Consider the following 16,325-nt stretch of genomic DNA (forward strand, 5'->3'; position numbering starts at 1 on the left):
GTGAGATTTTGCACAGTGTAGAGTACATCATTGTCTACACCAAGATTTTTTTTCAGAACTTTTTGAAACTTTAAAATATTGAATTCTAATTTTGTAAAAAAAAAGAGAGCCATGTAGCCCTGGCTACATTTGGTCTTTCCTTACCCTTTACCCTATTTAGTGAAAAAAAATGAACTAAAATAGCGTACGTAGCAGGTCCTATAGCGGATGCCGGAGTCCATCGACCTCGTAAGCGAGGACAAGCAATAGTCCATAACTCGGTTTTAGTAGGCATTGCTGGCCCTTATAATTTTTTAATTCTTTTAATGTATTTTCTACAATTATGTAAATTATGGGCTTTTCAATAGAAAAAAAATATTTTGTTTCGGGTCGTTAGGATTGTCCCTAGACGTAAGGGCATCTCCAACCGGGCGACCCATCCCGCGCCCGCGCGTCCGGATGGGTCCAGCCGGACAAAAACCCGGCCCAGCGCGCGGACCCATACCTTAAACGGATGTCCGCGGCGTCCGGATCGACGCAAACCCGGCCCAAATCTTGGCCGGGTTTACGTGGCCGCGGACGCGAAAGGCTGGTCGCTCGCGTCCGCCCCTTGTCCGCCCCTGGCCCGCGTGTCATAGGCATAAACAATATTTTTCATTAAAGAGATTCATTACATTTTTTTGGTAGGTACTACTTCTATCCTAAATACGTACGGGGCCGGCGGCTCGCCGGCGACACCTCGCCGGCTCGCCATCGGGACCGTGGATTTCACTCGACGCGGGCGGCCTGTACGCGTGAGGATTCCACTCCGGCCTACGGGCCGGGTGGCGCGTCGGCGGCGGCGCGGGCGGCGGCGGCTTGGACGGAGGCCATCATCCTCGCTCCTTCCGTCCGCGCACCTCGGGCGCGCTCGCGCTCCGCCTCTCGCGGCGGAATCATCCGCTTCCCGCATAGCTCCACCTCCTGCCGAGCGGCGCGTTCCACGGCGGTGCGCGCCTCCGGGCGGACGCGGGCGGGGGCACGGGCCTCGTGGTTCTCCTGCCGCCGGCGCATGCGCTATTGCCGGCCGCGCTCCGCCCGACTCCGGCATCCTCCCGGGCGCGCCGCTCGGGCGACGGCATCCGGATGAGGTGGCGGGCTGCTCGCATAGCGAGCGGCTCGTTCTTCCGGCCGAGGAGGTCGCCTAAGCGGCGGCGGCCGGCCCGCCAGATGCCCTCGTGCTCCTTCGTCACGCGCGTGAGGTCGGCGAGACGCTCCTCGATGGCGGCGTTGATGTTCGCCAGCGCGAGGTCCTCCTCGGCGACGGGCTCCTCCGCGGCGGCCGCCGCTCCTCCGCGGCCTCGTACCGGCCGTCCGCGGTCTCGTGCCGACCTCCGCGACCGCTCTCCCCATCTCCGCGTCACCGGCCTTCTTTGCCGCCGCCTCGGCGGCGACGCGGAGCGCCTCGTCGTCGGCGACCCACCGCGAGTCCGCGCGCTCCTCCTCCTCCGTCCGCGGGAACCCGGCCGGGCGGCGAGGGAGAGCTTGGCCCATGTGGCCTGCGGGGTGCGCGGCATGGCGCCGGAGAAGGTGGAGGGGAGAGAACGGTGATGCGGTCCGTGTGAGACCGCCGCCGTCTTTTATAGCCGGCGGTCCGGCGGGAAACTTGGGCGCGAGCGCGCGCCAATGGCGTTTCGCGCGCGGGAACCTTGGTGCGCGCGGGATCTTTCCCGCGCGTTCCACCGCCACCATGGCTGTCCCGTCGAGGCCTGCCATGGCGCAGCGCCGCGCAACGAAGACGAACCACGTGGCGTCTGTTTGGGTTGCCGCGTTGGGCGCCGCGTGCGACCCAAACGGACATGCTCCCGCGTCCGCGTGTTCGGGCGGCCACGCAAACGGCCCAAAACGGACGGTCCAGCGCGTCCGTTTGGGTCGCCCGGTTGGAGATGGCCTAAACGGATCTACGATGGATTTCAACCATCTGCCTGCCCGACGGCGAACGATCAAACGGTCAGCCGTCCGATTTAGGTCGGCTGGAGATGATGCAGCAGCTCATTTTTGGAAATGGGCCGTGAATGCAACTCGTGTCGGAGCCCGCCCGAGCCTGACCCGTCCCGTCCCAGCCGCACCAGCTTCGTCTTCCCGGAGTCCGCGACTCCGCGTGCCCTCGGCTCGGCGCGTCTCCTTCCTTTTTACTCCTCAGGAGCAGAACAAATCCAAACTCGATCCAAAAATTTCAGCTTTAGCTTAGCTTAACTTACACAATTTCCCCTCCGCTCACTCTCTCTGCCCGCCTCCCTCCCGTACGAAACCCTAGGCCCCGCCGCCCCCAAAACCCACCACCGCGGGGAGCGCCGGCCGGACACGCGCGGCGGGCCACGGTGGCGACGCCCCCATGCCCCCCGCCGCGCCGGACCCCGACGCCGCCGACCCGCCGCCGCGCGGATCCGCCGACATCGCCGGCAACACATGGGACCTCGCCCCCTTCTCCCCTCGCGGCGCCGAGGCCTACATCTACCGCAACGTCTACAACCTCGTCCCGCGCTCCATCGGAGGGGAGACGGGCCTCAGGGCGCTCAAGTTCTTCGGCAACGACGTCGAGGTGCTGCCCGCGGAGGCGGCCGACCTCGACGGGCTCCACAGCCTGCAGGTCAAGGTCTCCGCGCCCAGGGTCTCCGGGGCCGTGCTCAGGCGGATGCGCGCGCTCAGGGAGCTCGAGCTCTCCATGGTGCCGCCCAGGCCATCGGCGTGCTCCATACTGGTTGAGATCGCGGGGCTCAAGTGCCTCACCAAGCTCACCATCTGCCACTTCTCCATCAGGTACGCACAACTAACGCCACCACTTGTAGCTTAATTCCCACTCACTGCGTACCGACCTACTACTGCTAATCTAGCTCCACTGTAAAATGCTTGTATGCAGTTAATTTAGTGTTCTCTTGTCGAATCAGGCGAATGGCACTGTTGTATCACCGGTCTGCAGCTAAAATTTCCTCCCTTTATTCCTGGTGCCATTTTTGTGTTCATCTCAGTAGCACGGCTCCTAATTAGCCATGCATGCGTATAGCAAACATTTAACAGAGTCGAATCTACTCGTAATTAGCGATGTATGCTAGAGCCCAAAAGTTTCTGGCAATCAGGATGCCTTTGCCATGTTGTGTTAAATCAGGTTGAATGAATCGTTGTTGCTACTGGTTAACCTGCACTTTAGCTGCTATCGCTATTATGCCTGCAATGTTTGCTATGTCTCCACACTATGGTTTTGTAGCGGCCGTTGGTGCTTGTAAGAGCATTCAGCTTCTCACCTTGAAAACTGACTACCTCTTAGGAATTGTGTCTCTTGTTCGGCAGTGATGGGGCATATGTTAACTTTGTGGTGTAGTTTGGTTATGATTGTTATTATAGCTATAAGTTTGTTTGTCTTAACACTCAACATGTACTGACCTGAAGGTTAGTGCATATGCTTAAAAGCTCAAATGCTTGAATGGTGATTTTATGGTCTAAATTTGGTGCTAGCAGAGGTTAAATTGTCAGCTTTTCTTGAGTGAATATCCTCATGTTCCGGGCCCTGTTAGAGAGAACCTATAATGAGAGCCCACCAGTGCCATGCGACGCAAAGTCACAAGCACAACTATGTAATTGTGTTTCACGAAAATATGCTGATTTCAATATGGTTTGTACCTAGCATTAAGAGGCATATTTCAATATCTGGTTAGCAAGCAACAGTCTTTAGCATCTTCTAAATAGGAGCTGGTGAGGCATGGTTGGTCCATGCCTCCTACTTCTTCCCTCGTAGCTAAAAATTCTTACACATTTAATAACTGAAACGCAACGAAGCTTCCTGCATAAATTGCCTGACAAATTCCTAAAGTAACCAGTCTAAATTAACCATGATGCATTGTGAAGGCCGAGACAACTTCGGCTTAGATGGAACTGTGATGAGCATCGCTGTGTAGCTGAGTGTGGAGCCGGCTTAGCTGAGGACAATGGGTTAACATGATAGTTTTTTTTAATCTGTAGCATAGCATGGGCATTTAGCTACTAGTAAAATAGATAATGGCATAACTGAATGATTTTCTTCACTTCTATTCCCTCCTCCGTCCTATGAAACTTGTCTTAACTTTCTCCAAATTTAGATGTATCTAGACACTATTTAGTGTCTACTAGTAGTGTGGCACGTGCAACGCACGTATTATTAGTAATGCACATAATTTTTATTCGTTTTAGATTTTTTAAACATTACTCATCTACTGTCAACCAAATAAATCTGATAAGTATTAATGCGTATAATAATTTGCTAGCCAAATAATCATGTATTTGGAAAAATAAATCTAGAAGGCGCAGTTGTAAAATTGACTTCCCGAACATTATTCCATTGTCTGTAACTTGCAAGTATAAATAATAATAGTTGATATATTTGTAAGTTTAATTCTGAAGTTCCAAAAAAGCAGTATTGCAGAGATTTGCTGAATAATATATGTACTTCTCGAATACTTACTATAATATTTTTGTACTGCAACTATGAATTGATGGATGGGTGCCACCAAACTTATACATGAGAACCAAGGGGGTGAGAATCCAACACCGCAAATATATCCAAGGTGCCAACACGGTTTCATTCATCCTTAATACATGTCCTTCTGCTCCTCTTGTGATTAATAGCAAGTCGAAGCTTAGAAAATTATTACTGCAGAAGTGATCAAAGTGGATTACCAGAAAGAATAGAGGGGAGATCATCATGCTGGGCGGCATGCTGAACTCCGCCATTTCTCATCACTATCTTCGTTCCAGTAGGTTGAGTTACTCAGCACCACCCGGGACAGAGGAAGCTCTGTCCAAGAAAAAAAATTTGTGAGCAATATTGTTTGCACAAGCATAACGAAATAAGTGGTGAACTATACAGTAAAGTAAAGAATGGTTTAGTGTTTATGCAATAAGCAGGCCAAATCCCAAATTTTCATTAGGATTGTGGCAGATTCCGGTTACATAACGAAAATACGGAAATACAATGTGTATATACTGATTTTCCACCTAATAGATGTTATAGCAGCTCCACCGTAAATATATGATATTCCTCTGGAAAAAAAACTGAAAGAAGGATGTCTTTCAGAAATATCAACAAAAGGAGAAGAGGTTATCTCAGGGACATACCAGAACCAGAACCCCTAAAAGATAAATATATGCAGCAATGTGTATAAATAATGAGTCACCAAATAATCTACCAGAGCTATCTTTCTCGAGCTCGATGTTGGAGAAGACGAAAACCTACAAAGCATATTGCAATGGGGATGCGATACCTGTACATTGTTAGAATAAAGTTATTCCGAACAAGCTTAATCAACTGTAATATATGAGATTACTGTAGTATCAAACAATTGTTCGGAAGGGGTATGCCACACACGCCCCAAATCAAACGTAACACTGCCCCACGTAGCTGCTACATTAGCCTTGACGTGGGTCAGGTGAAAAAGGTCCTTGGGAAATAATCTACAAACAAATACTTAGCAGACTCAGTTTGACTGCTATACACCAACCACCGCTAGGGTTACCGAAAGTAGTATGAGGTAACCGATTCCAATTTATAAATTAATAATGAAATCATTTCCATCTAAGAGAGAGTTGGGCGTACCAGCATGCCGAAGGACAGAGTGTAAATGTATCATGGCAGATGAAGCTTGATTCGATTGTGTTGCCTGTGGTGATTCGCGTCATGTACCTGCAATCCCTGGGTGTGCACGTACATAATATGCAGCCAGTACTCAACAGCCGCGAGGAGTGGGGCTGTGGCGGTCATGGCGACCGCGGCCATGTCCCAGACGTCCCGTCTGCGACTTCCATTACAACGCATCCACGCGGTGAAAGTAGTTAGCGTCGGGGTGAGGGGATTGATTGCCTCATACTACGTATCCAGATTGCGGTGGAGAGGAGTGATCCATCCGAGCGAAGGGAGTGGAAGTTCGTGAAGGTAAATCCAGCGGCAACAACGGGCTTGAGGGGAGGGTGTGGTGAGAGAGGCAAGACAGATCCATTACTTCGCGAGCGTGATTTCCCCGGCGGAGTAGGTGTGATGGCGTTCGGTTTGGAGCCGTGAGATGTGAGAGTGGAGATTCAGGAGCCCCGCAGTGAGACGGAGGAAGGGGAAGAGCAGTTAGCGGGGGAAGTTTAATTAGCCTTCTGTGGTCGTGGGCGAGAGACGGAGGGAGAACAGGCGAACCTGGATCGTGCGATTGGCTTGTGTGAACGGCTAAGATTTAATTTTCCTGGCAACTTCGCCCTTTTATAAGTAGTGGAGATATACACTCAAATTTAGACAAAGTTGAGACATATTTCATGGGACGGAGGGAGTACATAATATCGCATGTTGTGATATGTATAACAATCCTTCAGCGCAGTTGAATCTACTCGTAATTAGCGATATATGCTAGACCCCAATAGTTTCTGGTAATCAGGATGCCTTTGCCATGTTGTGTTAAATCAGGTTGAATGAATGGTTTGGGCTACTGTTAACCTGCACTTTAGCTGCTATCGCTATGCCCAATGTTTGCTATGTCTCCACAGTATGGTTTTGTAGCGGCCGTTGGTGTTTGTAAGAGCATTCAGCTTCTCACCTTGAAACTGACTAGTAGCTGTTAGGAATTGTGTCTCTTGTTTGGCAGTGATGGGGCATTTGTTAACTTTGTTGTTCTAGCTAAGTTTGTTTGTCTTAACACTGAAAATGTACTGACCTGAAGGTTAGTGCATAAGGTTGTTCCATGCCTGCTACTTCTTTCCTCGAAGATAAAAATTCTTACACATTTACTAACTGAAACACAATGATGCTTCCTACATAAATTACGTAACGAATTCCTTAAATAACAAGTGTAAATTAACCACGATGCATTGCGAAGGCTGAGACATGACTTTGGCTTAGATGGAACTCTGATGAGCATGGCTGTGTAGCTGAGTGTGGAGCCAGCTTAGCTGAGGACAGTGGGTTAACATGATCGTTTTTTTTTTATCTGTAGCATAGCATGGGTACTTAGCTACTAGTAAAATAGATAATGACATAACTGAATGATCTTCTTCACTTCTATTCCCTCCTCCGTCCCATGAAACTTGTCTTAACTTTCTCCAAATTTAGATGTATACACTAAAATTTAGAAATGTCTTAACTTTCTCCAAATTTAGATGTATCTAGTCACCATTTAGTGTCTATATACACTCAAATTTAGACAAAGTTGAGACATATTTCATGGGACGGAGGGAGTACATAATATCGCAACAAAAAACAATCACATTGCATCAGTAGATATCCATCATTCATCAGGATCTTTGTTCAATATTGGTATGCCATATATGCATGAAAATAATCTGAACAAATCCAGTGCTTCTGTGGTGTGTACTTGAAGTTCTATAAGTATCCTATGTATAAAGTTTATGTTGGACATTGCTCGGTGGTCCTTTGTGCATTAGAGTGCTGAACAGGTGCAACCTATAAGGGTCTAACTGGAAAACCTTCACATGTCCTTTTTCTATAGGGAAGTTACAGGACAAATCTTTGCAAGATCTTAGTTGAAATGACATTATTATATGCAAATTTTCGAATTTTGCTATTTGTTAGTACTTGTAGACACTATACAATAATGGCATCATCAAGTAGTTCACTTTCCAAGCTTTAGTACTGTGCATGTGTTATTTACACAACTACTACTATTGGTGCCACCACTTCCTTCCAGTGCTTGTTATCCACCTGCAGTGCCAAATTACTACTACCTCCATCCCAAATCTTAAGGCTTATATTATTTTTAGAAAGTCTAACTATGTCAAGTTTGACTAAGTTTTTACCAAAAAAATTGACATGCAAAATACAAAATTAATATCATTAGATAGATAATGGAATATATTTTCATATGGTATCTACAAAATATCATATTTGTTCATAGATTCTTCTAAAAGTTTGGTCAAACTTTACTTGGCTTGACTTATCACAAAAACATTAAGCCTTAAGCTTTGGGATGGAGGTAGTATATGCTTTCTTCCTTCTATTCTTAGGACAGGAAATGACAGAAGGAAGTAATAAATTAAATTCTCGTACTATGTGAACTGCCCCCTTTCATTGCATGCCACAAGTCATGTAGCAACTGTCGGCGGCATTCCGTTTTTCCACCTGGTTCTATTCTTGTGTAGCTCTAAAATTGTTACTTATTACCTAGACTTCACTGCAGTTGGATATTCTTACTGTAGACTGTTAAAAATTATTTATTGACTTTTTTTTTGTCTTGGTAAATACACATTAGATAACATAACTAAATGATAGCTGACTTGCTGCATATCATCTAGCTCCATAAAGTGTTGGTTTGGACAGTTGAAGTCCAGTTACAGGGTTCTTGTATGGTGTTTTTGACAATAATTTCTGTTTTATGCTATGTTGACTTACTTATTTTCTCTTGCTCCCTGGAAATAAATGGTGGTTTAACATTCCTTCTTAACAACCTATAGGTTCCTCCCCCCTGAGATAGCCTCCCTCAAGAAACTCCAAGAACTCGATCTGTCTTTCAACAAGCTGAAGAACTTGCCTAACTGTATAACCGAGTTGGGTGCCCTGAGATTCCTCAAAGTGACCAATAATAAGTTGGTAGAGTTACCCTCAGGAATCTCTTCTTTGAGATGTCTCGAAAGCCTTGACTTATCAAACAACAGACTGACTTCCCTTGGATCGGTCAAACTTGTTTCTATGCTTACACTGCAGTATCTAAATCTTCAGGTATACTTTTATCAGAAGTTGCCTCCATCGGTTTGCAATTATAGCTATGTTTTTATTGTTGATATAATTTATACTGTCTTTGACAGTGTTGGTTCTGATCTTTGATATCTTGGTTTATATTGTTGTTTGGTGCTTGTTCTATGTTATTTATTCTCTTTTGGCACCAAACGTTCAACATCGTGTCAGAACCTTTGATGAAAATTAACAACCAAACTTGTGTTAGAGATTAATTTGTCACCTTTGAGAAAAATGACTAAAGTGCTGCGATCCTGTTAAATGTAAGGGAAGGAGGGTGTTGGAAAGCAGAACATACTTGCAGGGGAGGTATATTGGCAGAAAGAAAAGTTGTCGGGGTGTTGAACTTTATGAAAAATATTAGCTGTTATTGCTTTATCCTTTTTATAAAAAAGAATACTCAGACTTATGGATACCATAGATCATCTTACCGTGGATATTTCCTTATGTATTCTATTTATGCTTACAGACTCGAATATCAGATCCTGACAGTTTCTTTTTCTATTTTGAAGTTTAATAGGATTTCCCATTCTTTTATGGTCCCCTCTTGGGTATGCTGCGACATGAGGGAAAATGGTGAAAATGCTTTGAAGAGGGACAAGCTACAACGTCTAGGTATTGCAACCAGCAGCAGTTCGGCAGAACCTAGAACTGCCAGTCGCACTTGCAATGGTCTGCTCTTATGCTCACCCACAGAAACGTCCGCAAATTTAAAAGCTCATACCATACAGAAAACAAAGAAGGGCTGGAAGCGACGGGATTGCCTGCAACAGCAGGCTCGCCAGGAGCGCTTAGAGTCCAGCAGGAGCAGGCTCACTGAAAGTGACATTGATGAAATGGCTGTGAACATGACTGAAGATGAATGCCTTTCTAGTGTCCATGATATGGAAAACAAGCCAGTGATGAAAGACATTGCTGAAGAAAGTTCAGCACAGGATCTGAAGGACACAAGTTCTATATCTGAAGACCTATCTTGCATAGTCGATTATGACTTGGATGGGATTGTTAAAGATAGTGGCATGATGCTTCAGGACCAATATGACGATGAAAAGACTGGGATAAATATGAGAGGTTGCGATGAAAGCAATTCTGGTATCAGCGCCGAGCCTGCTTGTTTGAGCAGGAGCAACATTCGTAGTATTGAGGATGAACTTGAGGATACTGCTTCATCAAAATGCAATCCTGTTGAAGTTGTTCAGGAGAACCTTACAGAGGTATCTAAATTAACATCAAAATCTAAAAGGCATCCTGATATGGACAGCAATCCTAAGCCCAGCAAATGCCCGAGACCATTTGATGAATGTGCAAAGTTATCTTATAAGTACAGCGTGGAGTCATTTTGCAGCATAGATGACCATCTACCAGATGGATTTTATGATGCGGGGCGAGATATGCCCTTCATGCCATTGGAGGAGTACGAACGCAGTCTCGGACTACATGCGCGTGAAGTTATTCTGTTGGACAGGTTGGTGCACATTCCTATCAGTAGTTTGGGATTTGCATTAGTATATGTTGTATGCTCTTTCTGATTGGTTTATTTGAGAGTATAATAGTATATCATATCTTTGCAATCTTCCTAACGATTCTTGCTTCTTTAACTTAGAGAACAAGATGAAGAATTGGACGCAATTGCTTCTTCAGCCCAGCTATTGTTATCCAGTTTGAAGAGGCCAAACTATTCTGAAACAGATGAAGATGCAGGCCAGGACTTACTAAGGGCGTCAGTTCTTGCGCTGTTTGTCTCTGATTGTTTTGGAGGCTGTGATCGAAGTGCTTCTCTTAGGAGAACAAGGGGAGCTATTGTTAGCTTGAGGAAGGAGCAACCGTTCATTTGTACTTGTGCTGCTGGTAGCATATGTGATAGCAATGAGGCATCAAAACAGGTCAATACTCCTTCAGGGCACTTTGATTTTTCTGGTCTCTGTCATAAATCGATACATATCATCAAGGAAAGGAGAAATTCAGGCGTTGTACCGATAGGGGCACTGCAGTTCGGTGTTTGTAGGCACCGAGCTGTCCTAATGAAGGTACCTTGTTGTTCTATTATCTGAACTTGTTTCCCATGTTTGTTGTTTGAGGCTTTGACATGCAACCATATATATTGCAGTACTTGTGTGACCGGGCAGATCCTCCAATTCCTTGTGAGCTTGTGAGGGGGCATCTTGACTACACACCTCATGCATGGAATGTTGTCCCTGTTAGACAAGGGAACGACTGGGTAAGGATGATTGTTGACGCGTGTTACCCCACAAACATAAAGGAAGAGATGGATCCAGAGTACTTTTGCAGGTAGGCACCTTGTGAAATTATAGGGAAAAACGCTTACTCCACTTCCCCCCTATTACTTGAATTTATATGTTGTCAATTAGATTGCACTATCCTTGTTCTGTCATATTTTCATTATTCAGTTACTGCTGTTTCAGTGTTAAATCAATTTTGTGACCAGGTTTAAAACATGACCAAATATCTGACATGGCTAAATTTATATATTTATATAATTGCAAAAGGTCAGTATGTGTAATAACATACTCCATCCGTTCCCAAAAAAAACAAGGCATATAAATGTAGTCAAAAGTCATCTCTTCTATGAACAATTTATATATTTATATAATTGCAAAAGGTCATCTAAGTTTGAACAATTTTATCGATAAAAATATGAACATTGTACAATACCAAACCAATATTAACAGCTCCAACAATATATTTCATATTATATTTATTTACTATTGTAGATGTTCATATTTTCTTCTATGTATTTTGTCAAACTTGGTGAGTTGGCCAAATTTTAATAAGGTTGTTTTTTGGAAAGGAGGTAGTAAGAACTTGTGATGCCAACACCTTGTGTGTATGATATAAAATAAGTTATATTGTAAAATGTTGTATGATAGCTATAAGTCTGTCAGGTTACGTTCATACATTGTGTGTAGTTGTGCCTTAATTGGTATGATATGGCATGTCCACCACATTATCTTTTATTGGTATGATACATCACACTTTTCTAGTTGCCCTGTATTGATATGATAAGTTACATTTTTCACTTTTCTAGTTGCCTTTCTTTCATTTTCCATTTATTGCTTTGCTCTTACCTACCGTTTTGTTCTTCTGTTATTTTGTTTGCCTGATGTTAGGGGGTCTTATCTGCTGATGTAGTATTGCTTGCATTTTAGCATGCTGCTTCATCAAGGTGCTGAAAACAAGTGTACATACTGACTCTTCTTGAAACCAAATCGTCATCCTATATCTAATTACGAATTATTTGCATGTGTTTCAGGTATGTTCCGCTCAGCCGACTCCACGTCGCACTTGATGATACAGCTCGGTCTTCGTTCCCTTCAGTCTCACTTTGTGAAGAAATAGAAGCTACTTCTTCAAGTGCTGTCTACCACTGCAAAATTGGTTCTGTTGATGCTGCAGCAAAGGTTTATAATTTTCCCTTCTAAATTTTCTTCCATGCCTTTTATTGTGTTCTTGTATTTACTTGCCGATGGTGTCAAATACAGGTACGGTACCTAGATACCCGTAGTGCTTCAAATGATGAAGTTAAAACATTTGAATACAAGCTTCTTGGGGAAGTAAGAATGCTTAATGCCCTAAGGAAGCACAGATCCATAGTGGACATATACGGTCACCAATTTTCTTCTAAATGGGTTCAAGACGATAGTGATAAAGAGTACAGGATCATGCAGTCTGTAATCTTAATGGAATATGTGAAAGGAGGTTCTCTGAAGGTAAATGCTTTTGTTCATGTTAATGACTCTTGTATTTGTTGAAGTCTTTGTTGCTTAGATGTTCTCATTGATAACTCAACCTGTTATTTTCAAATTAGGGTTATTTGACAAAATTACTGAAAGAGGGCAAGAAACATGTACCTGTGGATCTGGCATGTTACATTGCCCGAGAAGTTGCTTGTGCCTTATTGGAGATGCACAGAAAGCTAGTTATTCACCGGGATATAAAAAGTGAGAATGTTTTGGTTGATCTGGATTCGAAGAGTCATGGCACACCAGTAGTCAAACTCTCTGATTTTGACAGATCCATTCCTTTGCATTCTCAATCCCATACATGCTGTATAGCTCACCTTGGCACATATCCACCCAATGTTTGTGTTGGGACACCTTGTTGGATGGCCCCGGAGGTTCTTCAGGCCATGCATGAGAAAACTCAATATGGGCTGGTAAGCATTGGTTTGAACATTGCACTGTCCTTTTTCTTCTCAGCACATTTTGAATAGTGCTGAACACCAGAAATCATTTGGTATTTATGTTCTGTACAGTAGGTATTAGTTGAGCTATGTTCTTGACTGACTATTCCAATTTTCGGTAGTTCTATGATGTGTTGAATGTGCCATTAATATTCTTCAGTGGCTGCATAAGCTAATCTTGCACAGTTGTATATTTTGCCTGTTAGTGTATGCGCCAGCGCTGGAACTCTTGACACCAAATTATAACTCTGTGTGTCCTATATGTATATTGCTTATATAGTATAAAGCCACTTAGATTTAGTATACAAGTATATTAAGATCCACTTGAATTGATAAACTATGCTAATAAATTGGCAAATAGGCTCCTAGCTACCTACTAGATTATGCTAGTCAAATATCTATCCCCAGCACTCTCAGATAAGGCTGTACTGATGCGAGTTTATATGGCTTTGATGCAGGAAGTAGATATCTGGTCATTTGGGTGTTTTATATTTGAGATGCTCACACTTCATAGACCCTACCAGGGACTACCAGATTCAGAAATATATGATCTCATAAAGGTAAGACCTCTACATCAGAAGCAGCCTCTTGCTCTTTTAGTTGGTGGTGATTTTTGAATAAACACAACATATAAACATATTCTTATTTCTGTTTTACCAGAGGAAGAAACAGAGGCCAAGGCTAACTAAAGAATTAGAAGCGTTCTGGACAATGGACGAGCCAATCACGCGGCTGAAGTTGGGGATCACATCTGATGCTCATTCAGAGAAACTAAGATTTCTAATTGATCTCTTCTACCAGTGCACCAGAGGATCTGCATCTAGGCGCCCCAAAGCTGAGCAAATTTACAATTCGCTTTGCTCCTTGCCCACATGCTATGACCTGAGCTGAACCTATGGATCCTGAATCGGACACTTGATAGCGAGGCAGCCTGGTGGTGGATCAGCCTAGGTCAGGGCAGGTTAAACTGGACGGTTATAGCAGGTCACTGGATCTGGCCAACTTCGACTGCTTCGAAGTTCTAACCCGTTTGCTCCACATTTTACTGATATTGGTCTTCGGGTGGGAGGCAAAGACGGGGCACGAGAAGTCAAACCAAGGTGATGCAGCTTTGGTCGCTGAAGCTCCTCCTGGGTCAGTTTTGTAGCTGCACCGCGTCCCGTCTCACCTGTTGTAGCAGTCTTCATCTCATCATGTTTGTATCATTGTACGTGTATGTAGATTTGTTTCTTCATCATCTCCAATTTTCCATTATTTATGATTTAACGGTGTCTAAGTTAACAATTTAGGTCATTCAGAGCCCAAGGCATTGCCGAACAGGGCTTGTTTTTTATGTATCTGTGTATGTACAATTGTTGATCCGCGGTTGGTCCATGTAACCCTTGAATGCTGAGTTGTGTAACACGGGAACTGATACTATTTATTTGTTCAATTAAGACTGTGGTATGATGTCACATGTTTCTGCCATTTCTGTAGAGTTTTTAATAATTATCACCTGTAAAACAATTATAGGAGCTGAGGCTGCGTCCTTTGCGAGGACATAATTTTCATTAAGTAGAGGCACTTGACGTTAAAAGATTGGATGCAAAGCCATAATTTTCATCGGTTCATTGCGTATTGTCTGTGCGTAGGCACTTGATGTTAAAAGATTGGACTGGATGCAAAGTGGGAGAGATGCATTTTGCCACCTCCTCTCTTTGATATAGGGCTTGCGGAAGCAAAGTTGGTTCTTTTTCGAAATGGAGGTTGAGCATCGAGCAAAGTTGTCTGGCTGGCTGGCTGTATGCTCGCTGCTGCATTCACGGTGGCTAGATCTTCAAAAGTCAACCAAACTGAAGAGACACGATTAGCGGTTTTCGAGTAAGAAAGCCAGGTCGACAAGTGGTGTTACTCGCAAGCCGCCAAGTGTTTTCTTGAGACAAATTCTCTACCCGCAGGACCGGTCAGACTGAAATGCCAATTAACTGCAGGAGTAGTTTCGACACCTCTAAATTAACCTACCCCTTTGCTAGTTAAGTAAGCCCTTGACCACATGCAGCGCCGCATGGACCACCACTACTCTACCCTCTCTAGCCCGGTGCGTGCATGCACGTCTGCTGGATCTCTCGTCAGAAAATGGTTTAGCTTGGCTTCTCGAGGCCAAACTGTCTGCAGGTTAAGACAAGACGGGAGCAGCACTAGTTTAAGCAGCCCCTGTCTGTGTCTGTGGAGAGCCACGACAAGGCCGCCCGGGCGCGTTTCCCTCTCGCGCTGTGCATGTGAGGGAGAGGCATCGCTGTACATTGGCGCTCTGACTTTGCGCCGATTGGCCAAGCAGCATCGGCGTTCCCGTCTAGGATCCTCTTCAGAGTCAGCGACAGGGCCGCGCTGAAGCACGAGCCCATCTTGACCGGCCGGACGCCCCATGTGACCGATCGATCGATCCAACATAGGCTCTCTCTTCTATGATCCTTCTATATAAGCATGCGCAGGGCTGGGTGCCCTTCCATGGATGGCGCCTGTCGTTGAGTGTGGCCAGCTGAGTCGAGTGCCCGAGAGAAAGCGTGAAGCTGCCAGCATGATCTAACCTCCCAAGCCGGCATTGATCTCATTCATGGTGTGCATACGGCGCTTCCACGGAGCGGTTAGATCGTGCTGTGACAGTTTCACTCTTTCCCTGCTGGGCACATGAGATAACTTGACTACTTCAGCATTCCAGCTCTGTAGGAAGGTACGTCCGTCCGTCTCAAACTTTTTCTAGATATAGATGTATCAACAATTATAGCGAGTTTAGATGCATTCGAACCGAGATAAAAGTGAGACACTTATTTTAGCACAGAGCAAGTAATTATCATGTTTAGTTTGGTGCCCAAGCTAGCGTGCAGAGTAGAGTCGTACACACAGGCCACGATGCACACCATAAGATGTCCCGTAGATTCGGTAATTTTTCCGTACAGCTCAATTTGGCAATGCTAAGATTTCAAAGCATCTCCAGGTCTGTGCACTGTGATCACAATCACACACAACCTGTCCCCAATTCATTGTTTCCAAATTCAAACAAATTAGAGAGTGTATGTCCTGTTTTCTACACCATTCTTGCAGTTGCAGCCGTTAAGTCAAAAAATAGAAAAATAGGCCTTCTAATAGAAATACACCGCACACCATCTTCTGTGCATGAATTGCTTAATTTTTCTTTATATAGGAGAGTTCATCGATTTTATAATTGGACGAGATAGGGGATCTTGGAGAAGCGGCCCAGCACTCCAGCAGGCTCGGGGATACATCGAGCAAGAAGATGCCAAATCTCCTCGCGTACGTATTTTTCATATTCCGCTTAAGCTCTTGTTTCAAAATCTCGTAATTCCACTGGAACATCGGCACCACTTGATCGGCATCCTCCTTCTAGGCTCAGCTAAACCAGGACCTCACTTT

The 16,325-nt window shown here is 44.8% G+C and overlaps 1 protein-coding gene across 1 annotated transcript; it reads left to right on the forward strand.

The window, feature by feature from the left end:
* The first annotated feature begins 2,353 nt into the window (after nucleotides 1-2,353).
* LOC124697476 lies at nucleotides 2,354-14,381 on the forward strand. Its single transcript, XM_047230060.1, has 10 exons — nucleotides 2,354-2,778; nucleotides 8,434-8,698; nucleotides 9,226-10,178; nucleotides 10,317-10,740; nucleotides 10,821-11,002; nucleotides 11,985-12,132; nucleotides 12,214-12,441; nucleotides 12,540-12,887; nucleotides 13,373-13,474; nucleotides 13,575-14,381. The coding sequence occupies exons 1-10, from the start codon at nucleotides 2,354-2,356 to the stop codon at nucleotides 13,803-13,805; spliced, it is 3,306 nt and encodes a 1,101-aa protein (XP_047086016.1). The 3' UTR covers nucleotides 13,806-14,381.
* Nucleotides 14,382-16,325: the final 1,944 nt, after the last annotated feature.

Source organism: Lolium rigidum, chromosome 3 (genome assembly GCF_022539505.1).
Source record: "Lolium rigidum isolate FL_2022 chromosome 3, APGP_CSIRO_Lrig_0.1, whole genome shotgun sequence".
In the NCBI taxonomy this organism is placed as follows: domain Eukaryota; kingdom Viridiplantae; phylum Streptophyta; class Magnoliopsida; order Poales; family Poaceae; genus Lolium; species Lolium rigidum.